Raw genomic sequence first — 27,318 nt, forward strand, 5'->3', positions numbered from 1 at the left:
TAAAAATCTCTTTTAACCAATCTTAGTATCTTTATAATGTTAAGACTCTAGTTGTCTCCTAAAAATCAAAGACTTTCAGGTTGAGTCATGAAGCAAAATTGAACTACATGCTGCTTTTAAAACTTGAAAACAAAATTATATTTTACTCTTAAAATCCTTTCAGTATTAAAATATTACTTAGGAGGGAAACATAGAAATATAGTTTTTAGACAAATCCTCACCAAATAGCATTTCTCCATCTGCCTAAACAGACATGAGTCTTGTGAGGTGTTTAACCCAATGTTTTGTGGTTAAATAAATTTGGAAACTGCTTGCTTAGCTATCCATTATATACATTAACATATAAGGGCTGTGAAGAGTCCTGCAAAAAAGACTTGTTTAATTTTGTCTTATTCATCATTTTCCAAGTTAACATGAACACTGAGGAAGTAAATCTATACCGATATAGGAGTTGGATAATCATGTGAGAAAACTGCTATTTTTCCATGAATGAGACTAAGAAATAGATTACAACTTCTGTGTGTTACTTTTCTCTTATATGTCTGCTAAATACTTTCTTTAGACAATCCAGTTTTTCTGAAGGCTGGATTCCCTTGCAAACCATGAAAAATATCTTTGCTTTTTTAATGTTTTCCCAGCTCTACTGAATTATGATTAAACAAAATTGTATATAATTGTATATATTCAGGTTACACAACAGGACATTTGATATACATATACATTGTTACCATAAAGACTATCCTCTAACCATCTTAAAAGTATTAAATGATCAGGAATACTGTTTACAGAAAAAGAGTTTTCCATTTTAAAGAGATTTTTAGAAAATTAAAATATAAAAATAAACTACAATGATGTCTATAAAATCTAAAAGTATATTACTTACTGCTGTATGAAGTACAACACATTCACCAGGGTATCATCATCCATGAATTCTATTTGACTTGTAGCTAAATTATGAAGAGTAAGAAAGTGGGGATAGTCTCTGATACAGTCAACATTTTTTAAAAAGCTGGTCCTTTGCTGTTGAAACTGCCAAAGTATATTAAATGCACATTCCACTTGCTTTTCTGAAAATGTGGCTTTGTTTTTCTTAATAAGATCAAATACTTGCTCTTCATCTGTACACTTAATCATCTGGCTAATTAGTGGTTTACAACTGCAGGTTCGAAATTGAAACACTCTCCAGGAGCATGGATAAATGGCTCTTAGGCGAAGCATATTTACAAGTAATGAGTCTAAAAGAAAGGTAATTTTTCATTCACATCACAAATTTTCTTAGCTAAAGAAAACCATTTGCAACTAGTAGTCAGATGCAATATGCTGGAAAACAGGTAACTTTTTCCTTCACGTATTTTGCTTCCATTATGGTAACTCCAAATCCCATTCCAACATGCAGCTTCTGTAAAAAGATTGGTTTAACATGGTTATGCTAATATTATTAATACCAAATCAGATTCAAAATTCAAATTAGGGCAGCCTGGATGGCTCAGTGGTTTGGTGCCTGCCTTCAGCCCAGAGCGTGATCCCAAGGTCCCAGGATCGAGTCCCACATCAGGCTCCCTGCGTGGAGTCTGCTTCTCCCTCTGCCTGTGTCTTTGCCTCTGTCTCTGTGTCTCTCGTGAATAGATAAATAAAATCTTAAAAAAAATTTTGTTTCAGATTAAAGTAACAAGTTTTTTTCTGCATTAACTTCAGACCTTGTTCTTAGTCTGAAGCAAACAGCAGAACTTGGTCCAAAACTAAGTGTCCAGGAAAAGGGACTTCTTTCTGCACTCCATTAAAAAAATTTTTTTAGGGACACCTGGGTGGCTCAGTGGTTGAACATCTTCTGCCTTTGGCTCAGAGCGTGATCCTGGAGTTCCAGGATCGAGTCCCACATTGAGCTCCCTACATGGAGCCTGCTTCTCCCTCTGCCTATGTCTCTGCCTCTCTGTGTGTCTTTCATGAATAAATAAATAAAATCTTTTAAAAAAATAAAAATGTAAAAATAAATAAATAAATAATAAAATAAAAAATGTTTGTTAAATTTTACACATATACAAATACATATATTCAAATTCGACCATAAAAGCAGAAGGGAAAAAAAAAAATCCTAAACTCAGAACCATCATTTTAAACAAAAGAGTCAAACTGTTTGCAATAAATAAATATATCATCTTGGGATCCCTGGGTGGCGCAGCGGTTTGGCGCCTGCCTTTGGCCCAGGGCGCGATCCTGGAGACCCGGGATCGAATCCCACGTCGGGCTCCCGGTGCATGGAGCCTGCTTCTCCCTCTGCCTGTGTCTCTGCCTCTCTCTCTCTCTGTATGACTATCATAAATAAATAAAAAATATATTTTAAAAAAAATAAAAAAATAAATATATCATCTTAACATTTTTACAAGAAACAGTCATAATTCAGAGCCATAGTTTCTTTTTTTTTCCTCAGGATGGTGGGATCCAGTCCAGCATGGGGCTCACCCAGTCTGCTGGAGATTCTTTTCCCTCTCCCTCTCTCCCCCTCTGCTCCTCCTTCCATTTGTGTGCATGCTCTCTCTCAAATAAATAAAATATTTTTTTAAAAAATTGTTTTCAGAAAGGTAGTTTCTAGTATATCTACTTTCGAGATAATTTCTTGTTTCTTCTGGTACTCTAAAAGAATTCAAATGATTTGGTCACTACTGACCTTTGGTCAGTTTAAACCAATAAGCAAGACGATTAAAGCACCAATCAGGAAATATAAAGAAATCAAGAAATGTATCAAGACATGGTGAAGCAATTTAAGAACCAAAGATAATTATGAAAAAGGAGAATTTATTTTAAAACTATATTATAGGGCAGCCCGGGTGGCCCAGCAGTTTAGCGCTGCCTTCGGCCCAGGGCGTGACCCTGGAGACCCGGGGTCGAGTCCCACGTCGGGCTCCCGGCACGGAGCCTGCTTCTCCCTCTGCCTGTGTCTCTCTGCCTCTCTCTCTCTCTGTGTCTCTCATGAATAAATAAATAAATAATCTTAAAAAAAAACACATATTATAAATGTTTATATTTCTAATTGAGAAACAACAGAAAAGCTGCGACTAAAATCACAATACCTAACATTTCTGCGACATTTCACAAAGGACTTTTTTTTTTTTTTTTTTTTTATGATAGTCACAGAGAGAGAGAGAGAGGCAGAGACACAGGCAGAGGGAGAAGCAGGCTCCATGCACCGGGAGCCCGATGTGGGATTCGATCCCGGGTCTCCAGGATCGCGCCCTGGGCCAAAGGCAGGCGCCAAACCGCTGCGCCACCTAGGGATCCCTCACAAAGGACTTTTAAAATAGATCATCTCATTAAATTCTCTCAACTAACCTATCAGGCAGATATTGCCATTTGCATTTTACAGATAAGAAAAGCTATTTTCAAAAAGGACTAAAAAAGGGCAGCCCGGGTGGCTCGGATGGCTCAGCAGTTTAGCGCCGCCTTCAGCCCAGGGCGTGATCCTGGAGACCCAGGATCGAGTCCCACGTCGGGCTCCCTGCATGGAGCCTGCTTCTCCCTCTGCCTGTGTCTCTGCCTCTCTCTCTCTCTCTCTGTGTGTCTCTCATGAATAAATAAATAAAATCTTTATTAAAAAAAAGGTCTAAAAAAAACTACTTTAGTACTTGTGAACTGAGACAAGCACTCAGTTATTTCTATTCTTTCAACTTGAACACCTCCTTACATCAGCAAAACCAACACTAAAAGATTGCCTCAGACTCTATGGTTATGCTGAGCTGTTTACAAGGAAAGAAAAGCAAAACGAGACAGTATTGGTACTTTGTGGCAATCAGCACAGTGCAGACGGCGTCCTGACCTCGGCCGACCTGGGTCTCACACACACAAACCCTGCCCGCAGCGAGGGTATCAAGGTTCCTCCGTCTACGATAGAAAACAGGAGCCGCTCACGGGCTGGGAGACCAAGGTGTTAGGTCTCCAGCTACGTCCCAGACAAACGGCCTTTGGAAAGTCACTTGACCAAAGGAGGGCCCTTGGGGCTGAGTGCTGGGTGCACGGTGGCACCGGATGTGAACCACGAGCATCCCCCACGCTGGGCGCACAGCCGCCCTGGACGAACCAAAGCGGCCGCCCTCGTCCCGCTCACCGCGGGCTCAGCCCGGCCCGCCCCCGAGCACCCGGGAAAATCCAATACCCGGGAGGCGGCCTCCGTTCTCGGCCAAACCCTGCACCTCGGGGCCGGAAACGTGCTGGGCGGAAGACGACCTGCCGCCCCTCCTCGGCCCTGGCTTGCAGGTGACACTCTCCCCTCAACGACCTCCAGCTCTTCTGGAGGATGCCGGGGAAGGCTGGTTAAGATGGCTCTTTCTGGTCCCCAAGAAGGGACAGAACCCCCCATCCCCCCCCCCCAGCTCATAGCTTGCAGCCTTTCCTCCAGAGACATCACCTCTCCGATGAAGATCCAGTCCCCAAAGCAGGTTTAAAAAAAAAAAAAAATGCCTGGACTGCACAGCGTGCTCAGCTTAAGGCACGTACTACACGCCCCAGAGGACGTAGCGGCGAGGCCAACGGAATGGACGTCGCTTACGCATTCGCGGGGCATTCTGGGCATTGTAGTTCCACTTTGAGAGACTTCGGGCCGACCCCTTTTAAACTGCTGCAGTTCTAAGTCCTTTAGGTCATTGTTTCCCAATCATCTTGGGCTTTTCTCCCAGTCCATGGAAAACTGATTTTTTGATAGTATGTAATAAAATATGGACACCTAGAAAATGAAATTTGAAAAGGTAAACATGGAAAAAACACCTGTGGATTTTTGTTTCTTGTACTATTCAGCATATATGAAATGACCATCAACTGGCTATAAAAGTAAAGTCTTACTCTCAGTTTCTGCCCTTGTGTCATGGTGAGGCCAGTCTTTGGAACCATACTTTTTTTTTTTTTAAACAGATTTATTGAGAAATAATTTACACACAGCATCATTTACCCATTCACATTGTACAATTCAATGCTTTTCCTAGTTTAGAGTTCTGGAGCATCACCACAATTCATTTTAGAACTTTTTAAAAGATTCATTTATTTATTCATGAGAGAATACAGAGACATAGGCAGAGGGAAAAGCAGGCTGCATGCAAGGAGCCTGATGTGGGACTCAATCCCAGAACCCCAGGATCATGCCCTGAGCCAAAGGTAGACACTCAACCACTGAGCCACCCAGGTGCCCCTAGAATATTTTTATAAGTCCAAAAAGAAATCAGCTAACCAACAGCAGTCACTTCCCCTACTTCACCCCCAACACTATAGTTAATCACTAATGGGAGAGCACAATTTGAGTAGCATTGATTTAGATTGTTTGGAACCATGTCAACTGATTACCTTGAAGACTGAGGTTGGCCTTAATGCACAGAATAGTTTCAGAAAAAACATCAGAAAAAGCATAGGGATGAAACTAGGCACTGTGTCACTATTCTTCAGTCAAAGACCTATAGTTAAAATTGGGATTACTGACCAATTGTAATGAAGAACACACTCTAAGGAATGTCAAATTAAGAAAGTGTTAGAAAGAACTTATTACGGTATTCAGTCCTGTGTTAAGTGATTTGGGGGAGGTTTAAGGGGCTTTCTCTTGAAAATTCCACTATTGAGTATCTTAATAAACTTTATATATAGTGCAGGAGAAATAAAGTGAGGTTAAAGCTGTGTTTAATAAAGAGGAAGCGATCACTCATAATAGCCAGAATAGGTACCTGTTTGATCATTTTTTTGTGATTTGAACAATGTTCTTGTTTTGGTCTCAATTCTGTATGATTATGCAATGGTCTTGTCTTGGCCTTGTCTCATGTTTGTGTTCTGTGCAATTAATTGTTCAACAGAATACCAATGCTGGGCTATGAGTGCCAGACCAGCTCCAGCAACAGTAGGACCTAAGTGATAGTGTCAGGACAGTTTCTTCACTGTTGTGCCTGTTTATCTCCTTCTTACCAGTTTGTGTAATGTAAGGAGACTGACCTAAGAAACACATACCAGAGGCCTGCCTTCCTCTGGAATCTTGCTTATGTAAGAAAAGGAAATCCTTTTTGTTTAGTCACTGTTTGCATCTTTTTTCTTTACTTGCAGTCTAGGGCATTTATAAGATATATATATTTATATATAAATCATATCTGAGAACAAAATTAAGGTAATAACTTAAGTCCATAGCCATAAAATTGTGTTGGCTAGTGATTTAAGTCCTGAAGAAGTATCTTTTACAAGACCTAACAAGTAGTTAACAAAGTGTGGCTCTTAATTTCCTCCTAGCAAATGTCAATGCCCTTCAGCCAAAAATCACAAGAAGCCTGCAGTTGAGGTTTATTACTATTACTTGTTACAGCTAGGGAAAATGCACAGTGCAAGGAATCCTTTAGCTGGTCAATAAAAGAGTATTAGAAAGAACCTATTAGAGGATGTGGGCTTTGGTTGGGTAATTTTGGGGAGCGTCTAAGGAAGAAAGGGTTTGCTCTATTTTTGGGTGCTAGGAAGCAGGGCAATCCTAGGATTGGGCATCTAATACATCTTAATTATAAGGAAAGCAGATTAACACAGGGATAAAGCTGAAATTGGTAAAGAAGTAGCATTCACTCATTTAATGAGAGGGGAATCTTTAGTATTTTGTGTGGCATGGTGATCTTGTCTGAGTCAATGTTCTGTGAGATTTTTTTTTTAAGATTTTATTTATATATTCATGAGAGACAGAGAGAGAGAGAGAGAGAGGCAGAGACACAGGCAGAGGGAGAAGCAGGCTCCATGCTGGAAGCCCTACATGGGACTCAATCCTGGGACTCCAGGATCACGCCCTGGGCCAAAGGCAGGCACTGAACCGCTGAGCCACCCAGGGATCCCCTGTGAGAACAGGAGGACAATATGCTTTAAACATTGTCAGATAAGTCTGAAATAGTATTGAGTCTTAACAATGAACACACACACACACACAAAACCAATGAACACCAAGCCAGTTTTTCCAATATCAAGAGACTGTTCTTTTTTCTCCTCACAAATCTACTTGAATGTTTTTTCTCCTGGAGTAATTCTGCCAGTAAACAATGTATTTGTTGTATATAACACCAACTGCATAGGCAAGAAGAGAAAAAACAAAGTAACTTGGACTTCATCAAATTTAAAACTTTCATGCATCAAAGAACACTCTCAACTGAAAAGGCAACCCACAGAATGGGAGAAGATATTTGTAAATTATAAATCTGATAAGAAATTAATATCCAGAATATATGAAGAACTCTACAAATCAGTGACAAAATTTTTCAATGCACAAAGGGCGTGAACAGACTCTCCATGGTTACCGGCACATGAAAAAATGTTCAAAATAACTAATCATTAGGGAAATGCAAATTAAAGTACAATGAGAGACCACCTCATACCCAATAGGTGGCTATTTCCAAAAAATCAGAAACTACCAAGTGTTGGCAAGGATATGGAGAAACTAGAACCCTTGTGTATTACTGGTGGGAATGTAAAATGGTGCAGCTGCTGTGGGAAAAACAGTATAGTGGTTCTTCAAAAAAATTAAACAGAATTATCATGTAATCTAACAATTCTATTTCTGGATACTCAAAAGAATTAAAAGCAGGAACTTGAACAAATATTTGTACAGCAATGTTCATAGCAGCATTATTTACAATAGCCAAAATGTGGAAGCAACCCAATTGTCCACTGACAGATAAATGGATAAATAAAATGTCATATATACATATAATACAATTTTTTTCAGGCTTAAAAAGAAAGGAAATTCTGACACATGCTACAACATAGGTGAACCTCGATGACACTATGCTAAATGAAATAAGTCAGACACAAAAGAATAAATGTTGTATGATTCCATCCACCTAGAGTAGTCAAATTCATAGAAACAGAAATTAGAATAGTGGTTGCTAGGGGTTCAGGGGAAAGGACAATGGGGAGTTGTTCAGTGGGTATAAAGCTACAGTTTTGCAAGACAAAAAGTTCTTAAGATTTGTTGCACAATGTAAATATGCTTAATGCTACTGAACAATACACTTAAAATAGTTAAGATTATGTATTTAACTACAATTTTTAAAAAGGTATTCAATTAAAAAAAAAAGGCAACCTTACTGGTAACCAGGAAATTACAAAATAAGATGGAACCATTCTTTTCACCCATTAAATTAGCAAAAACTAAAAAGATTGAAAACAACCTTCATGAAGGATAAGAATCACTTTTATACAATCTTAAAGTGCTTCAACCGCTCAATACTAATCTGGTACCATATGTCACATTGAAAAGTGTACATATTCTGAAATGCATTAATCTCTCTTCTGGCTATCTTGCGGATTTATAGGCATCAATATATAAGGATATATGTAAAAGTATGTTTATTACAGTATTGTTTGTATTAACCAAAACTTGAAACAACTGAAATGTCCAAGAGAATGGCTGAATAAATTATAGCATATCTATACTATGGAATGGTATATAAATAGCAAAAAATGCTCATAATATTTTTCATGCAAACAAAAGAAATTTAAGAATAATATGTGTGATGGGATCTTATTTTGTTGAAGGAAGGGAGAGAAAGTTTTTAATATTAGTACAGGAATATAAAAGAATATTATTGGAAACCTGAAGGGGAAAAAATTGGAAAAGATTAGGGGGCAATTATTTTTAAACTTTTATAGAATCTTCAAATTTTTATAATAGTTTATATTACTGTAAAAGATATGTGACAACAAGCATGAGTCTTTAAAAAGGTTAACACTTTTTATATTATTGGTTATATAGAAAAAAATAAGAACAAACAACAGGGATGCCTGGGTGGCTCAGCGGTTGAGCATCTGCCTTCAGCTCAGGGCGTGATCCTGGAAACCCGGGATCGAGTCCCACATCTGGCTCCCTGCATGGAGCCTGCTTCTCCCTCTGTCTATGTCTCTGCCTCTCTCTCTACGTCTCTCATGAATAAATAAATACAATCTTAAAAAAAAACAAAACTTTAAGAACAAGCAATTTGCTGTTTTTCTGTGAGTAGAAACAAAATTTTTTATTCTTTTAAAAAGGTTGGGGCTGGCTCAATTAGTAGAGACTGTGGTTCATGATCTCAGCTTTGTGAGTACAAGCCCCATGTTGGGCATCGAGACATTTAAAAATAAAATCTTTAAAAAAATAAATTGGGGCTCTGAGTGGCTCAGTCAGCTGAGCAACAGACTTTTGGTTTTGGCTCAGGACATGATCTTGGGATCCTGAGGTCAAGCCCCAAGTAGGGTCTGCACAGGATTCTCTCTCTTCCTCTCTCTCTGTTGCCTCCCCCCTTCTATTTCTTCCTAAAATAAATACACAAATCTTTAAAAAAATAAATAATAATGTTAATAGTAGTTCAGCCCACCAGCTTCCCTTGTTTTGGTATCAGACTCCATGCTTCACACTATAAAAACTGAAATGACCTAAGCTAGGCCAAATCTATTACTTCAGGCTCATAGCCTGTTAGATGGGTAATACTATCTGCTATGATAAATAAAGCCAAAATGTCAGTGGTTTAACCAACATAATTTGATTTCACTTCACATCAAAATGTGGATATCTCTGGTCAGTGGAAGACCTTTATCTATATGGAGATTCAGGAAACTACCCTTCTTTTTTTTTTAATTTTTTATTTATTTATGATAGGCACACAGAGAGAGAGAGAGAGAGAGAGAGAGAGAGAGAGAGGCAGAGACACAGGCAGAGGGAGAAGCAGGATCCATGCATCAGGAGCCCGACGTGGGATTCGATCCCAGGTCTCCAGGATCGCGCCCTGGGCCAAAGGCAGGCGCCAAACCGCTGCGCCACCCAGGGATCCCACCCTTCTTTTATAATCCCCCAGGGTCTTAAATCTCTCTGGATCCAGCTAACAAAATAAGAAGAATGGACACAGAGAAGACATAGCGCTTTGTAACATCTTGGCCTGGATGCAATATACATAATTTTCACTTATTTTCTACTGATAAGAAATATTCACATATCCTCACTTGGATGCCAAGGGGACAGCTAAGAAAATGTAGGCATGTCAGATACTTCCCCGCAACACCCTTCACTATGTAAGTGGGAGCACAAATTTTGGGGCTTTCACTACAAGGCTAATCAAAGACTTTTCTGGAACTTTATAATTGGAGCTGCCAGGGACTTAGATTTATTAAGATGTCAGGTAACCTCTTCAGTCTAGAGAACGAAGCCAAAATACAAATAGGTCAAATTAGACGAGAGACAAGTTCTATGATATTCTATCTATTCTCTTCTGTGTTACTTATCCACTGCTATTGTAATAAATCTTCCCAAGCCTCAGCAACTTAAAACAACATTTATCATCCCGCAGTTTCTGTGGGCCAGAATTTCAGAAGTAGCTTAGCTGAGCAGTTTCGGCTCACAGTTTCTCATGATTGAAGTCAGATATCAACAAGGACTATAGTCATCTGAAGCCTTGACTAAGGTTAGAGGATTGCTTCCAAACGGCTCACTCACATGGCTGTTGGCAGGAGGACTCAGTTCCTCTCTGACTTTTGCCAAGAAGCCTGTTTCTTGTCACATGGGCCTCTCCATAGTCTGCTTGAGCATCTTCTTGACATGGCAGTTGATTTCCCCTTGAGTGAGTGATCCAAGAGACACAGCAAGGAAGAAATCAAAATGCCTCTTCAGAATCACACTGTCATTCTGCCTTTTACTATTTTTACTGCCTTTTACTATTAAAAGAAAGTCACAGTAGAGAATTTATAGACATTTTATTTTATTTTTAAGATTTTATTTACTTATTCATGACAGACAGAGAGAGAGAGAGAGGCAGAGACACAGGCAGAGGAAGAAGCAGGTTCCGTGCAGGGAGCCCTATGTGAGACTCGATCCTGGGTCTCCAGGATCAGGACCTGGGCTGAAGGCAGCGCTAAACTGCTGAGCCACCCGGGCTGCCCTTTATAGACATTTTAAAGCCACCACACTGTGAAACAGTTTTGTTCCGTGAAGCAATACATTCCCAACTTTACTTGAACTAGCTCAAACTAGCTTTCTTTTATTTGCAAACGAGAGCTCTCACCTATAGTGGAATTAACAAGGCATATACAGTAAGAATATTGTACAACGACTTCAGGAAACTCTTTGGCAGGATCTACTAAAACTGATCCCACCCATGCCCTAAGATCTAGCAATTCCATTCCCAGGTATATTCTCAACATGTATGTGAAATTTACGTGCTCCAATACACCAGATACAAGAATATTCATTGAAGCTTTATTCCATAAGAGCTAAAACTCAAAAAGAAAACAAATATCCATCTAAAGTAGAACAGATAGGTTGTGCAATGCCCATTGTTATGGGTAATTTTGTGTCGACTTGACTGGGCCAAGGGCTACCTAGATTAAACGTTTATTTACGGGTGTGCCTTTTAGGAGGTTTCTGGGTGAAATTAGCATTTGAATTGGTGTGCCCCTGCTCTCCTGTAATAAAGGCAATGCCACAAGGGAGGATGGAGACGCGGACAGAGATTGTCCTTTCAGTGTTACAGCTATTAAAGTTGGTTGAGAGTCTTACATGTGCCACATGCCCGACTATTGTCGATAATTAATCTACCTAACCTCAATGTGTGAAAAATTTAAATGATCATAACTTACCGATCTTGCTATACAACAACAAAATCAAAGCCCCCCTTAGCTAGTTCCTTTAAAACGCACTCCCCCTACGTCCCCGCAAGGATTGTTGCCAGTCCTCCCTCCAAACAGCACAGGCATTTATTTTTAATCTCACCTGGGGACGTTGGCCTCTTAAAACAATTAAATGACAATAGATGGGATCCCTGGGTGGCTCAACGGTTTAGCGCCTGCCTTTGGCCCAGGGCGCGATCCTGGAGACCCGGGATCGAATCCCACATCGGGCTCCCGGTGCATGGAGCCTGCTTCTCCCTCTGCCTATGTCTCCGCCTCTCTCTCTCTTTCTCTGTGACTATCATAAATAAATAAAAATTAAAAAAAAATAAATAAATGACAATAGATGTCCAATTTTTCCCTAGAGAGCCCTGGGTTTGGAGTCACAGATTTGCTTCGGTAATTTAGGAACAATGTATTCGGGGGGAAGGGGGAAGGCAGTTATCCTCCCTGAGCCTCTATCTCCTTATCTGTAAGACAAGCATCAGTAACCCGAATCACCGGGCTGCGGTGAGAATTTTCAGAGAGCGTCAAAGTCCCGCGTAATTTTCTCCTTTTTTCTCAACTAGCGCTTCGTTTCTGTTTTTTTTTTTTTTAAGATTTTATTTATTTATTCATGAGAGACACAGGCAGAGGGAGTCCCGACTCCCGACGCGGGACTCGATCTCAGGTCTCCAGGGTCACGCCCCGGGCCGAAGGCGGCGCTAACCGCTGAGCCACCCGGGCCGCCCCGTTTCCGTTTTTTAAAACTTGTGTCATAGCGTTAACCGGAAGCTGACCTGGAAGCTCCTTAAAGGAAGGGCTTCCTTCCCAATCCTCCGGCAGAGGACGAATAAAAGTGTGGTAGCCGGAGCGCCCCACAAAGAATCTGGCATTCCGACGGTTCCACGCGTTCCCAGTCACGTCCCACAAGAAGCGTTAAGCTACCTGAGAGCTCGGTACTTGGGAGGCCCCAGCTCCTCGGCCTCCCGGGAGGCCCGGGTGACGCAAGCGGAGGGCCCCGGGCCGCGGCGGAGCGCTGGCGTACTTCCGGCGCGACGCTTTCCCTCCACGCCGGGCTGGGTGGCGGGGGAGGGAGGCGGTTAGGGGGCTTTAGCGCCTTTTCTGGCGGCGGTAGATTTGAAGCGCTTTAAAGGACCGGACCCCGGGAAGAGAGGGCTGCCGGAGCAGGTGGGCGGCGCGAAGCCCGAGTCGTTTCGGTGGCGACCTTTGCAGCCGTCCCGGGGAACGAGAGCGGGAAGAGCCCGAGGAGAGGGGCGGAGCCGCCGCGTTAGGCCCGGCGGAGTCAACCGTCTTCGCCTCGAGGTATCCGGGCTGCTCGGTGCCCGCACAAGCCCGTCCCGGGGGGGCCGTGGCGCTGGCCTTGCAGCTGCGGCCGCTGCCCGAGCCTCCCGGGCCGGGGAGACGGTCCTCCCCCTCCGGCCCCCGCCCTCTGCACTTGGGCGCACGCCTCCCTCCCTGACGCATTTTGCCGCACAAGCTGTAACATGGCGGCAGCGACGGCGGCCTGAACTCTAGGGAGCAAGGGTGATTTTCTTTTTGATGCTTCGAAATCGTAAGACTCATGGCTAACGCGGGGTAGGCGGGAGGATTGGTGGAGAAGGGGTGACCTGATGTCCCGGCGGGTGCGGGGTTGGAGAGCGGCAGGCGAGGAGCCTGGATCACAGGCTTTCCTCCTCCTTCTCCTCCTCCTCCGACCTTTTCCTCTCGCGGACCGCGGCTGTCGTACCCAGTTTCGTGATACAGGCCTTTTAAACCGAAACTGCAACCCGGGCCCTTGCCTTTTCGTCCCAGCGCTGTCTCAAAGTTCACCCCACGTTTCCGAGGAGCCGTGAGCAGCGCAGGCCTTTTAGGCGAAGATAATTACTCTTCCGGAGGAGGGCGAGGGCTCCGGGGCTCCGTGTGCCCTGGGGGAAGCGTGCGAATTTGGCTCCTCTTTAGTCTTTTAAGGAGCTAAGTCGGGGTCTGCGGGAAGGCAGAACTGCCATTCGTTTTGGAGATGTTATGAAAAGCACCATTTTGTGCATTGGTGTAATCTGTTCCCACAACAGTACTTTCCGTTCAGGACCAAGCTTTCGCAGTAGTGGTGACATATAACGTCCAGGAACAATTAAATGTCCTGGGCGTTTGGGGCTCCGTTAACTTTTCAGGAGCTAAAACCAGATGGAAGGGGTGTGTGTGTGTGTGCGGGGGGGATATTCGTAAAATATTCGTAAAGATGATAGCTGAGGAGGTGTGTGAACATTTTCGAAATAGGGCCGTAAAATCCAGAAAAGGTACGGTCATCTAGAATGGCTACTTATCAAGTCCTTTTTTTTTTTTTTAGATACCTGAAAATGTACTCGTTTTAGCATTTCTCCTTTTTGTTTTAACCGTTTTAGACAGAATTACAATTATTTCTATAATAAATTACTTCTGGCTCCACTAGAGTTCATTTTACATCGCTTAAGGTTTTCTTTACTCAGGATTATAGGTGCCCTAAAATCCCAGTGGGTCTTGTAATAGGATTCTGTGCTTTTTAGGGAGGAGGGGGGCAGGATATTGTGTTTGCTTTTTAAGGTTTTTGCCTTAAAAACCTTGCCTTCCCCTGCAGTCAGCAGTGTACAAGTATGCAAGCTTCCTAGTTTAGAAATTTGGATTTGTTTCTGGCTCAGCCATCTTTCTGAACCTCAGTTTCTTCATCATAAAATATTTTGATTTCAGGCTATCATAAGGTGTGGGCTTCAAAAATAATCAAATTTGTTAAAATTCTGTGTAAAATTGGCTTTCAGTAAGAAGTCAGTGGTTCTTCTGTGAGATAGAAAACATACTTTTTTTTAAAGAAATATTTTATTTATTTATTCATGAGAGACACAGAGACACAGAGAGAGAGGGGCAGAGACCCAGGCAGAGGGAGAAGCAGGCTCCATGCAGGGAGCCTGATGTGAGGCTGGATCCCAGGACTCCAGGATCACGCCCTGGGCCAAAGGTGGCGCTAAACCACTGAGCCACCCAGGCTACCCGGAGAACATACGTTTTTTATAACCTATTAAAGACCTTTCATTTTTGTTGCTATTATTGTGGTCTTGCAGTATCAGTGACCTCTGATTTAGATTTTCTGTCAGGCAACATCTATTCTGCATGCAAAGGAAAATTCGTAGCCATTCATGATAGTATGAACTAGTCATCAATATGAAACAATAGCAATTAATTCTTCCAGTGTTACTCTTTTAAGAAACAGATGTTGATGTTATTTGTTTGTTTATTTATTTACTTTTACTAATAGGGTATTTTAGTAGAACTATAACGTATTACCTAGTTTTGCTATTCTGATATACTAAGATGTTTAACTTGCCACATGTATTAGGAGTCCATAGATAATTAATTGAAGTGATTTGAAGAGTTTGTTGCAGATTTCTGCTACATTGTTTTACTACACTTTTTTGGACTTTAATATTAGCCCCAAGCTTCAGTTTTTATTTAACGATCTATGGTTTTGCCATGGTTTAATGCATATACTGTCTCTATAAGAACTCTGTATTTTTATTTCGGTGGGGCAAATGTTGCATCTTGAAATTTACTACAGGCAGTATTGTGTAAATACTTAGAGAAAACTTCTGTAACTGGGACTTTGTACTTTTAGTACCACACAGGAAATCCTTTGCACTTTTAAAAGGTGTCTTAAGATTATCACCAAACTCTTCTTGAAATGTTACTACCTCATACTTACCTATAACTATAGGCTTCAGTATTTTTAAATATTAAAATGGTTGTTTTTAAAACATGAGTGATTCCTTCAGTCATTGTTTTTCTTTTCTTTTTTTTTAAGATTTTATTTATTTATTCGTGAGAGACACAGAGAAAGGCAGAGACACAGGCAGAGGGAGAAGCAGGCTCCCTGCGGGGAACCCGATGTGGGACTCGATCCCAGGACCCCGGGATCATGACCTGAGCCAAAGGCAGACGCTCAACCACTGAGCCACCCAGGTGCCCCAAGTCATTGATTTTCTAAAATGAATGAAGCCTCTTTATATATATTGTTACTATGAATTATATATAAACTTTAGCTTAAGGTTTATATCATTACACTATGGTCATAATGTAGAAAGTAAAATTGAATAAGCCATTATCTGGAATATTTGCGAATAAGCTGTTTTCTAGAGCGAAGCTGTTAAAGTACTTAACCAGAAAAATCTTGCTTTTTTAAGTTATGACTTTGTGCCAGTCACTTCAGCTCTCTAGTCCAATTGTCAAATCTATAAAATTAGAAGACTGGACCATTATTAAGTTTCCTTCAAACTTCAGAAATCTGTAATTTATGTAGGAATTACCACGTTGGCTAACATGTTGCTATTATATGATATAGGTATATCTCTGGAGAGAGTGTTGTACGTTTATCATTGTAAGAACTTAAATAATTGCAGGTATAAGATTTAAAATGTTAACAGGGATTTCCCAGTTAGTATATGCTTTTTGAGTTTGGTACTAACAAAGCATAGTTTTATGCTTCCAGATTGTATGTTTAGAAGGTATATGATACACTATTTAACACTGAACTTGGCAACATTACAGCTTTTCTCTTTTTATGTTTTCTAAAGGATTTAAGAATTTAGGAAGTGCCTAGACACTGTTAATCATGTTTCTATCAGCACAGAGGTTTGTGATTATCAGAGACACTAAGTGAGGAGGCACCGTATGGAAGAGCATAGTTGCCTTTTCTGATGCCTCAAAATGTTAACTTGTTTGTACTTAATTAGCAATAGGATATTCATAAATGTATTAGAATGCTTATAAAACAGTCTATTTTCATTTCTCATTTGATCTCTGTGAACTACATTGTGGGTAGGGTCAGTAAAGAAGCCGAGGGAATGTCAGATTGCCTTCTTTTTTCTTTTTTAAAGATTTTATTCATGAGAGACAGAGAGAGGCAGAGACACAGGCAGAGGGAGAAGCAGGCAGAGGGAGAAGCAGGCTTCATGCAGGAAGCCCGATGCGAGACTCGATCTCGGGTCTCCAGGATCATGCCCTGGGCGGAAGGCAGGCACTAAACCGCTGAGCCATCCAGGGATCCCCTCAGATTGCCTTCTTTGAAAGTAATCTTCAAGTCTGGTCTAGTTCTGATTAGTTTAATATAAAGTGCTTGCACTTAAAGGTGGAAATTTTGTATGAAAATTGTTACCTGTTTATTTAAACTTAAGCAGATGAGAACTTTCCATCTATTTCTTAGTCCTAAAGATGCTCCCTCTAGTAGTGGATTCTGTTTATTAAAAAAGAAAAGAAACATTTTGTTAGTAAAATACAACTCAATTAAGCAGAGCTAGGAAATAGGTTCTTTTTCAATTATGGGAATAGACTCAGGATGGTTACTGACTGGTAGGCTTTGGGACAATTTACAGACTACAGATACAAATTAACAGTACTTCATGTGAGTAGTGGTACATTTAAGGGGAAGGCACTGAATTTTAAGCAGAATCTAGTTTTGCTCATGCCTTGATTAACTAGTATTATTTCCATTTGATAATGTTGTCTTGGGCCAGGCCCTATGCCTGGTGTTGAAGATAAAAGGGTTCTGAGTTTGAGGAGTTTACAGACAAGTTTATGATAATGAAAATAAGATTCATTAAAGGAGAATCATTTAAGATTTAGAGTCAGGGTGACGTTCCTGGAGAGTGTATTCTATTTGAGTCTTTAAGGACACAGAGGAATTAGCCAAAGGAATCAGAAAGTGCAGAGACCTGCTAATCTTAATAGTTTAAAAGATTTAATGTCTATTTTTTGAAGACTCAGTACTTTACTGACTTTCTCATACTGTGTAAAACTTCTGAGTAATTCTTTGAGTGTCATAAATCACTGCATTATTTATTGCCTTATTGCAAATACCGTGTCCTTTTCCATATATTTTAGTAATTAGTTGCCTATGTCCTTGTCCTGCCCCCATTCCCTTCCTTCATGTTACTTTAGGATGAATATCAGTTATTTTAGTTATGAAACTATAAAATGAAACTTTTTACAAATGAATTTGTTACCTCTGATATTTTTATGAAATATATTTGTTGCAGAAGTTTACATATCCTAGCATCATTTTGTATTTTAAAATACTGTTTACATTATGAAACTATGAAAACTGTTAGTAAACATTGAAAACCACTGTAATTCTGTCTGCTTAGAAAAAATATATATAAACATTTTAAAAGTTATAGCTAAGCATCAGGATTTTATGCATTTTTATATGATCTAACCTTTTTTAGTGACTTTGTTAGCTTTATTATTTAAAAGAATTTTCATGGGACACCTGGGTTGAGCTGCTGCCTTCAGTTCAGGTCATGATCCCAGGATGCTGAGATCAGCCTCCATTGGGCTCCCTCCCTGCTCAGTGGGAGAGGGCTTATCCCTCTTCCTCTGCCTGCAGCTCCCCTTGCTTGTGCTCTGTGTCAAATAAATAAAAATAAAATCTTTAAAAAAATAAATCTTTTAAAAGTTAAAATAAATGAAAAGTATATTCATTATGAAATAAGGTTTAAAAAATAAATAAATAAATAAATAAAGAAATGAGGTTAAGTATTACTCAAATTCCTGAAGTAGGCAAGTGAAGTGAGTTCGTGAGGTCAAGTAGATAATAAAAGGTAATAGCTAATAGGTTATAGTTGGAGGCAGACCATGTTGATTGCTGTACAGGAATGGGGCACATTATTTTTGTTTGTTTTTCAAGAAAAATTAATACCTGGATTTTATGGAAATAGTTGCAACTCATTCAGGTTAAACAGATTTGCAACAAAGTATGCTACTATTCTGAAAGCTTTCATTATATACTATTAGGAAATTCATGAGTCATTTTACTGAAAATTGCATATATATTATTTTTCCCTGAATTATTGTATCCTTGATATCCCTCAGTAATATTTTCCGTTTACTTTTTCTTGAGAATGTGAAAAACTGATCAGATGTTTATCTCCTGTTTGTTTTTTTCTTTTTAAAAAGATTTTATTTATTTATTCATGAGAGACAGAGAGAGAGAGAGGCAGGGACATAGGCAGAGAGAGAGAAGCAGGCTCCATGCAGGGAGCCAGCCCCATGTGGGACTCAATCCTGGGACTCCAGGATCACGCCCTGAGCCCAAGGCAGACACCCAACCACTGAGCCACCCAGGTGTCCCTATCTCATGTTTGATTTTAGGTATTATTGAGTAATACCAGGAAATCATAATTATAAAGATGTACTACTATTTCTGATCAGGTAAAATCTGATTTCAGTGATGTTAGACACATAGTGCTGAGCCATCTTTTTTGTCATCATTGATCTTTATTAGCTATGACAAGAACATTTACATACTTGAGGTTTCTTCAGTGCTTCTATTTTATTTAAGATTTTATTTATTCATGAGAGAGACAGAGACATAGGCAGAGGCAGAAGCAGGCTTCCTGCAAGAAGCCTGATGTGGGATTCGATCTCAGATCCTGGGATCACGCCCTGAGCTGAAGGCAGACGCTCAACCACTGAGCCACAGAAGTGTCCCAATCTTTAGTGCTTTTAATAATGATTTGCTGTCTCTCATCTTTCTTGAATTTAAGACATTTAATTCATTACGTCAGGAAAACTAATTTTAATCTATTTCTGTGAATAGTATCCTTATATGGTGTAACCTAAATATATATCATAATCACTGACAGACCTGTACATTATACTCTGAGATTATATATACATATTTATTATGAGTTTTTTCTTTAACATACCAATTATATTCATTAAAGAAAAGTGGAATGAACTACAGTGAGGCAAAAACTCTTGGTCTTACAATGAAACACAATAATGACTTTTCTTTCAATTTTTTTCTTTTTATAAATCTTTAAATTTGAAATTTATGAGTAGTTGATTATAATACTTTCACATATAATACTTTCACCATTTTATATCATTTTTTAAAACAAAATTTTTTGAGCTTTTATCTATTCTTGAGAGACAGAGAGAGAGGCAGAGACATAGAGGGAGAAATCGGCTCCCTCTGGGGAGCCTGATACAGGACTCAATCCCAAGACCCCAGGATCACGACGTGAGCCAAAGGCAGACACTCAACCATTGAGCCACCCAGGCACACTATTTTTAAACAAATTATAAGCATTTTCTAGATTACTTACTACTGTTTATAAGCATTGCTTTAACAACTATGATATTTTGTTCAACTAGAGACCATGATTTAGCCATTTTTTGTAATACTGACTAGGTTGCTTCTGATTATATGTTCCTAAAAAGAGTACTAAGATAGTAACTTTATACATGAAGACTTTCTCAATTTTGGGTAGTTTCTTAGAAGAGATTCCTAGTGGGTGAATTTTACTGGGTGAAAACCAGTTTAAGATAAAAATACTTTTTTCCCACATAGTATTTCCAGAGGAGCTGCATACTATTTTGGGAATTAGTCTTAAAAGATCTTTACTCTTTTGATAAGCAAAACATCTCATTTTATTAGTGTTTCTTCTACGTGTCTGTTGAAGACAATTTTCAAAACCAATACATAAAAATTACCCCTAAATTCATGGCTTAAATATAATCAATGTTAATACTTTGGTGTAAATCTTTGGGGGTGGCTTTTATTTATTCAATTTGGGGGGATATAATTGGTACTATATTAGTTTCAGATACAGCATGATGATTTGATATTTGCATATATTGCAAAATGACCACTACATTTTTTTTTGGATATTTTTTTATTGGAGTTCAATTTGCCAACATATAGCATAACACCCAAAGCTCATCCCATCAAGTGCCCCCCCTCAGTGCCTGTCACCCAGTCACCTCAACCCCCCGCCCACCTCCCCTTCCACTACCCCTTGTTCGTTTCTCAGAGTTAGAAGTCTCTCATGTTCTGTCTCCCTGATATTTTCACTCATTTTCTCTCCTTTCCCCTTTATTCCCTTTCACTATTTTTTATATTCCCAAATGAATGAGACCATATAATATTTGTCTTTCTCCGATTGGCTTACTTCACTCAGCATAATACCCTCCAGTTATATTCACATTGAAGCAAATGGTGGTATTTGTCCATATTTCTCATGGCTGAGTAATATCCCATTGTATACATAGACCACACCTTCTTTATCCATTCCTCTGTCAAAGGACACCGAGACCCCTTCCACAGTGTGGCTATTGTGGACATTGCTGCTATAAACATTGGGGTGTAGGTGTCCTGCCATTTCCCTGCATCTGTATCTTTGGGGTAAATCCCCAGTGGTGCAATTGCTGGGTCGTAGGGCAGTTCTATTTTTAACTGTTTGAGGAACCTCCACACAGTTTTCTACAATGGCTATACCAGTTCACATTCCCACCAACAGTGCAAGAGGGTTCCCCTTTCTCCACATCCTCTCCTACATTTGTTGTTTCCTGTTTTGTTAATTTTCACCATTCTCACTGGTGTGAGGTGGTATCTCATTGATGGCCAGTACATTTAATCTAGTTAGTCATCTATCACCTCACAGTTACCAAAAATTTATTATGATGAAAACTTTAAAGATCTCTCTCAACAACTTTCAAATATGTAGTATAGTGCTGTTAACAATAGTCATCATGCTCTACATTACATCCCCAGACCTAAAATGAATTAGGGTTTGTTTTTTTAAGATTGTACATATAAGTGAGATCATAAGGTATTTGTCTTTTTCTAACTTATTTCACTTAGCATCGTGTCCCAAAGGTCCATACATGTCGCAAGTGATAGGATGTCCTCCTCTTTTTTTTTTTTTTTTTAAGATTTTATTTGTGGGGGGAAGAATGTGCGTGAGCAGAGGGAAGGGCATGGGGAGAGGAAAAGAATCTAAAGAGAGTAGAGCCCAATTTGGGGCACCATCTCATGACCCTGAGACCATAACCTGAGACAAAACCAAGAGTGTGACACCCAACTGACTGAGCCACCAGGCACACCAGAATTTCCTTGTTTTCTTGTGGCCGAATGATACTCCTATGTGTGTGTGTTCACATATCACATTTTCTTTATTCATTCATTCATCCATCAGTGGACACTTAGGTTGTTTCCATGTCTTGGCTATTGTAAATAATGCTGCATAATTTATAATCCGTGTCAATATTTTGGTGTAAATCGTATCTTTTCTTTCAGTTACATTGAGTTGCAATTGACATATTGCACAGTAGAACTTTAAAGTATATATAGCATATGACCTAACACATATTAGAAAATGATTAACACAAGAAGTTTTGTTAACATCCATCATCTGAGATGGATACAAGGAAGAAAATGTTTCTTTTGATGAGAATTTTAAGGATTTATTCTCTTAGCAGCTTTCTGATATAGCATAGCATATAGCAGTTAACTCTAGCCATCATAGCGTTCATTACATCCTCAGTACTTAACACTAGAAGTTTGTATCTTTTGATAGTTTTCACTCAGTTCCCCTACTCTCTACCCCCAGCTCTGGGAACTACAGATCTGATTTCTTTTTCCATGAGTTTGGGCAGGGTGTGTGTGTATGCATATATTTTTAGATTTACCTTTTTTTTTTTTTTTTTTTAAGATTTTATTTTATTCAAGAGACATACACAGAGAGAGAGAGGCAGAGACACAGGCAGAGGGAGAGGCAGGCTCCATGCAGGAAGCCTGATGTGGGACTCTATCCCAGGACTCCAGGATCACACCTTAGGCCGAAGGCAGGCGCTAAACTACTGAGCCACCCAGGGATCCCCTATATTTACCTTTTTTTTTTTAGATTCTACATATAAGTGAGACCATACAATATTTGTCTTTCTCTTTCTGACTGACTTCACTCAGCTTAATGCCCTTCAGGTCCATCCATGTTGTTGCAGATTGCAAGATTTCCTTGTTTATTTCGCTTGTTTTTATGGCTGAATAGTATTCATTGCATATGTAAATATACCACATTTTCTTAATCCATTCATCTGTTAATGAACACGTAGGCTGTCTATATGTCTTGACTATTGTAAATAATGCTGCAAAAAAAAAAATAATGCTGCATTCAACATAGTGGTACATATAAGTCTTTGGCATAATGGTTTCATTTCCTTTTCTTTCTTTTTTTTTTTAAGATTTTATTTATTTATTCATAGAGACACAGAGAGGCAGAGACACAGGCAGAGGGAGAAGCAGGCTCCACGCAGGGAGCCTGACATGGGACTTGATCCCAGGTCCTCAGGATCATACCCCGGGCTGCCGGCAGCGCTAAACCGCTGCACCATCAGGGCTGCCCTCATTTCCTTTTCTTAATGTACATTTTTTTTTTTAAGATTTATTTATTTATTCATGAGAGACACAGATTGAGAGGAGAGGCAGAGACATAGGCAGAGGGAGAAGCAGGCTCCTCGTAGGGAGCCAGATGCGGGACTCGATCCCAGACCTGGGGATCACTACCTGAGCCAAAGGCAGGTGCCCAACCGCTGAGCCACCCAGGTGTCCCTTAATGTACATTTCTTATGTGTAAAATTGGGAATTCTTAGTAACTTGCTTTTTTTTTTTCACTTATTTTTGAATATCCTCATCTCCATGAATAGTCTTTGGTTAAGATTTCTTTTCCATTTTGTTTTTTGTAGTAACTTTTAATAATAATATGTTCATGTGGTATAAAACTGAAAGGTATAGAAGGTTGGTTATATAGTAAAGAAACAAAAAAATCTTCTTACCCATATTCCCTAGCCATACATTTCCTTTCCCACCAGCTGCCTTTGTACTAGACAAGCAAATATATATACTTACATTTTTTTACTTCTTTGAAAAATATACAAAGAAAGCATGGCCATACACATCTGTACCTTTTTAAGTTTTTTTTTTTTTTAACTTTAAACCAGTACATAAACTGCTTTCTCATTCCTTTTTATAGCCTTGTACATTGTATGGATGTAATAGGATTTATGTAATCTACCCTTCTCTATGGACACTTATTTACAGCCTTTTAACCACAGAATCTGGTGCCTTGAATAACCTTGTACATACTTTACTTTGAAAATGTGAGGGATATGTATAAAATTTCTAAAGTGAGTTATTGAGTCAAAGGGTATTAATAATGCACTTGTAGTATTGAATGTTATCAAATTGGCAAAGGATTGTATCAGTTTATCCCTTTATTATTGGTAACATGTATAAGGAAGTCAGTATTGTTTATTTTTGTTAGGTAGGTGAAAAATGTTATCTCTAATTTTACCATGTAAAAGTATGATTTCCAACAGCCTAGATAAGTACCATCCATTTTATGGGAGAATGATTTATTTAACTGGCTTCTATTACTGTACAGCTGATTTGTTTATTATTATAAAAAGTACTTCAGTGACTGCATATGAATTTTTTTAAGGCAAAGGGTAGATTTGAGGGATTTTTTTTTAAGGTTTTTGTTTGTTTTTAGTAATCCAACATGAGGCTGGAACTCATGACCTGGAGATCCAAGAGTCACATGGTCTTCTGACTGAGCCAGCCAGGTGCCCCACATTATTTATATTTAAAATCCTTATAATCATATAATGTTAGTATCTTTTTTCATTTAATTTTTTTTAATCTTATTTATTTATTTATTTATTTATTTATTTATTTATTTATGATAGTCACACAGAGAGAGAGAGAGAGAGGCAGAGACACAGGCAGAGGGAGAAGCAGGCTCCATGCACCGGGAGCCCAATGTGGGATTCGATCCATGGCCTCCAGGATCGCGCCCTGGACCAAAGGCAGGCGCCAAACTGCTGCGCCACCCAGGGATCCCTTAATTTTTTTCCATATTTTTAAAAATTGCATTTTCATAGGCAGTGTAATAGCTCATCATAGGAATATTGATTTACCTAATTGTTACATTGGATATTTAGGTTGTTTCTAATTACTATTAAACCAAAATGTAAGAATATTTCATTTAAAATGATTGCCTTTAGAGAGATTCCAAGATACTGAGTTACTAAAATGATAAGGTTAGAATGAATATGAATATATTCAAAGTTGTTGGTCTGTAATGCCAAGTTACTTAGCAAAATCCTTCGTGTGGTTTTTATTTTTAATTTCGTTTTTTGTTAGTTGTTCATGTTTCCTTGGTGATTTTTGTGCTTTTAATGTTTGGTGCACGGACCCTATGGTATTGGATTTCAAAGGTAGGGGCAAAAGGACATTGAGAGGTTTTTTTGGTGTCTGATGTGTTGATACTTAAATAGGGCCACTGGTGATTAATATTCTGTGGTGAGTTAGGATGGTCCTAGTCAGTGAAGAATTGTCCTAGTGCCTCATTCCTAAGCACTGTTCTACAGTAAAAAATTAACATAGGACATTTGTTGAAAATACATTCCCGTTTTTTACTTATTTCTTAGTGTGTGTGCATGTGTGAGTGCATGCACAAGAGAAGGGGCAGAGGAAGAAGGAGAAAGGGAAATTCAAGATTGACTCTCCATTGAGCACAGAGCCCCTTATGGGTCTTGATCTCACAACCCTGAGATCACCACCTGAGCCAAAACTAAGAGTAGGAGACTTAAACAACTGAGCCGCCCTGTTTTGTACTTTCTGATTTCCTTCTGACAAATAGGAATAATAAATTTTTTCATAAGGTCAGATCTGTTTATTTCCATTATTTCTTTATTCATGAACCTGAAAAATTATTTAATATCCAGAGTTTGGATAAATATTCACATCTGCTCTTCCTAGTTTCCACTAGGGGAGTAGTATGCAGTTTTATGAAAAAGAAAAATAATTTCCTAAGGTCTTCTAGATTTAAATGTTAAACAACAGTAATAATCATGAAAGTGAGACACTTAAAAAATACATTAATACTTGACTGGTCTTTTGAAGAGTTACTTTTACAGGACTGTAGAAAAAGTCTATAAAACTTGAGAAATGAGAAATTTAAAAAATCCCATATGACTCTTTCATATAGATATAGGCTCTTGGTATTATCATGTATTTCCTACATTTTATGTTATTATGTAGATATATCCTTAAATTGTATTAATTTTAAATTGGGAAACATGCATGAATATATTCTCATTGCAAAAATTTGAACCTTATATTTAAAGACTCCCATTGACTTCCATCCCTATTCCTGGTCCCCTCTGCAGAGTATTGTTAGTTTTGCTATGTAACTCTTTATCTGTAGAAATAGATAGACTATTATTATTTTAGAGTATAAACAAAATACTGGGGCAGCCTGGGTGCCTCAGCAGTTTAACGCCACCTTCAGTTCTGGGCGTGATCCTGGAGACCTGGGATCGAGTCCCACACCAGGCTCCCTGCATGGAGCCTGCTTCTCTCTCTGCCTGTGTCTCTCTCTCTCTCTCTTTCTGTGTCTCTCACGAATAAATAAAATCTTTAAAAAAAATACTTATGTGCAAATTGCTTTTTTTCCCTTTTCAACTAAGTAGTAGGATTTTTGGATAGAGTAAACTTTGTAAACTGCTGTTTAATATTAAATAGCATGTATATATTAGGATTTATTCAGGTCTTCTCTCATTTGGGATATTTTGGATGTTTCCATTTTGTTGTTGTTAAGTGTTGCAAAACTGCATTTTCACACATGCCTAATCTTTCATGTATATTCATGTATTTATTAAATACTGATTCTTTGCCATAGCCAAGCACTGTTTGAGGCACAAGAAATTAAGAGGAGAGCAAAACTGGAAAGGTTTATCACACCATGGAGCTTATGTTCTAGTAAGAAGAATAGATATAAAAACTTAAATTTATAATAATATATATAATGCTGGGAAGAAAAATAAGGCAAGTAAGGGGATGTAAAGCGTTGGAGGGCAGAGGCTGGTCCTTTGAATACACTGGTCAAGGTTGGTTTCTGTGTGGAGGGGTACTTGAGCAAGGATTTAAATTAAATGAGGGAATGAACCAAGTGAAGATCTGGGCTAAGAGCATCCCATGTGGAGAAAACAAAGATGAGAGAGACCTGATGAAGGACTAGGCCTTGGGATGTTTGAACAACAGCTGGAACATGTCAAAGCAAAATTGAGAAGAATGTTAGATAAAGTTGTAGAGGTTAATAGAGGCTAAAATATTGAGAGATGTGCTGTCCACACACAGGTATGAGCCACATGCAGTTATTGAGCACTTGAAACATGGCTATTTTGAATTGATAAACACTGGATTTCTAAGATTCAGTACTCAAAAAAGAATGTGAAATATCTCATCACATTTTTATGTTGATTATATTTTGAAATAATATTTTGAACATACTGAGTTAAATAAAACATTGTTAACCTGTTTATTTTTACTTTTATTTATTTTTTTAGATTTTATTTATTTATTCATGAGAGACACAGAGAGAGAGAGGCAGAGACACAGGTAGAGGGAGAAACAGGCTCCATGCAGGGAGCCCGATGGGGGCCTTGATCCCAGAACTCCAGGATCACGCCCTGAGCCGAAGGTCGATCATGCTCAACTACTGAGCCACCCAGGCATCCCTCTTTTTACTTTTTAAAATGTGGCTATTAAAAATTTTTAAAGTATATGTGGCTCATATTTCTATTGGACAGTGCTGGTTTAGGTTCTCAAAATCCATGGAAAGACATTCTGATTAAATGTGATAGATGTTAGAAAATATTAGGCAGAGAAATGAAGCGGTAAATTGTGCTTTTTAAAAAAGATCTTATTTATTTATTTATTTATTTATTTATTTATTTATTTATTTATTTACTGACTGACTGACTGACAGAGATCCATCCTGAGTGAGGGGGGGAGTAGCAAGGGGGAGAAGGAGAAGAGGCTCACTGCTGAGCAGGGAGCCCGATGTGGGG

The 27,318-nt window shown here is 39.0% G+C and overlaps 2 protein-coding genes across 13 annotated transcripts in view; one reads left to right on the plus strand and one right to left on the minus strand.

The window, feature by feature from the left end:
* FASTKD1 (FAST kinase domains 1) overlaps positions 1 to 12,681 on the minus strand; it is a 52,828-nt gene extending 40,147 nt beyond the window's left edge. For 3 of the 7 annotated variants that reach the window (XR_005384671.1, XM_038584761.1, XM_038584756.1), the window contains exons 1-2: positions 4,400 to 4,531; positions 884 to 1,399 (exon numbers count right to left, since the gene is read on the minus strand). Coding sequence is in view for 6 of the 7 variants with exons in the window: in XM_038584761.1 (XP_038440689.1) it covers positions 884 to 1,218 (335 nt within the window). In the remaining variant the exon portion in view is untranslated. The other 4 variants (XM_038584758.1, XM_038584760.1, XM_038584759.1 and 1 more) reach the window with 4 other exon arrangements.
* The window catches only part of PPIG (peptidylprolyl isomerase G), a 47,054-nt gene continuing 32,155 nt past the window's right edge, over positions 12,420 to 27,318 (plus strand). The window contains exon 1 of one of the 6 annotated variants that reach the window (XM_038584767.1): positions 12,420 to 12,557. The gene's annotated coding sequence lies outside the window, so the exon portion shown is untranslated. Of the gene's footprint in view, positions 12,558 to 12,659; positions 12,925 to 12,951; positions 13,175 to 15,535; positions 15,586 to 27,318 lie in introns of those variants that run through there. The other 5 variants (XM_038584762.1, XM_038584764.1, XM_038584763.1 and 2 more) reach the window with 5 other exon arrangements.

This window comes from Canis lupus, chromosome 36 (assembly GCF_011100685.1).
Source record: "Canis lupus familiaris isolate Mischka breed German Shepherd chromosome 36, alternate assembly UU_Cfam_GSD_1.0, whole genome shotgun sequence".
NCBI lineage: Eukaryota > Metazoa > Chordata > Mammalia > Carnivora > Canidae > Canis > Canis lupus.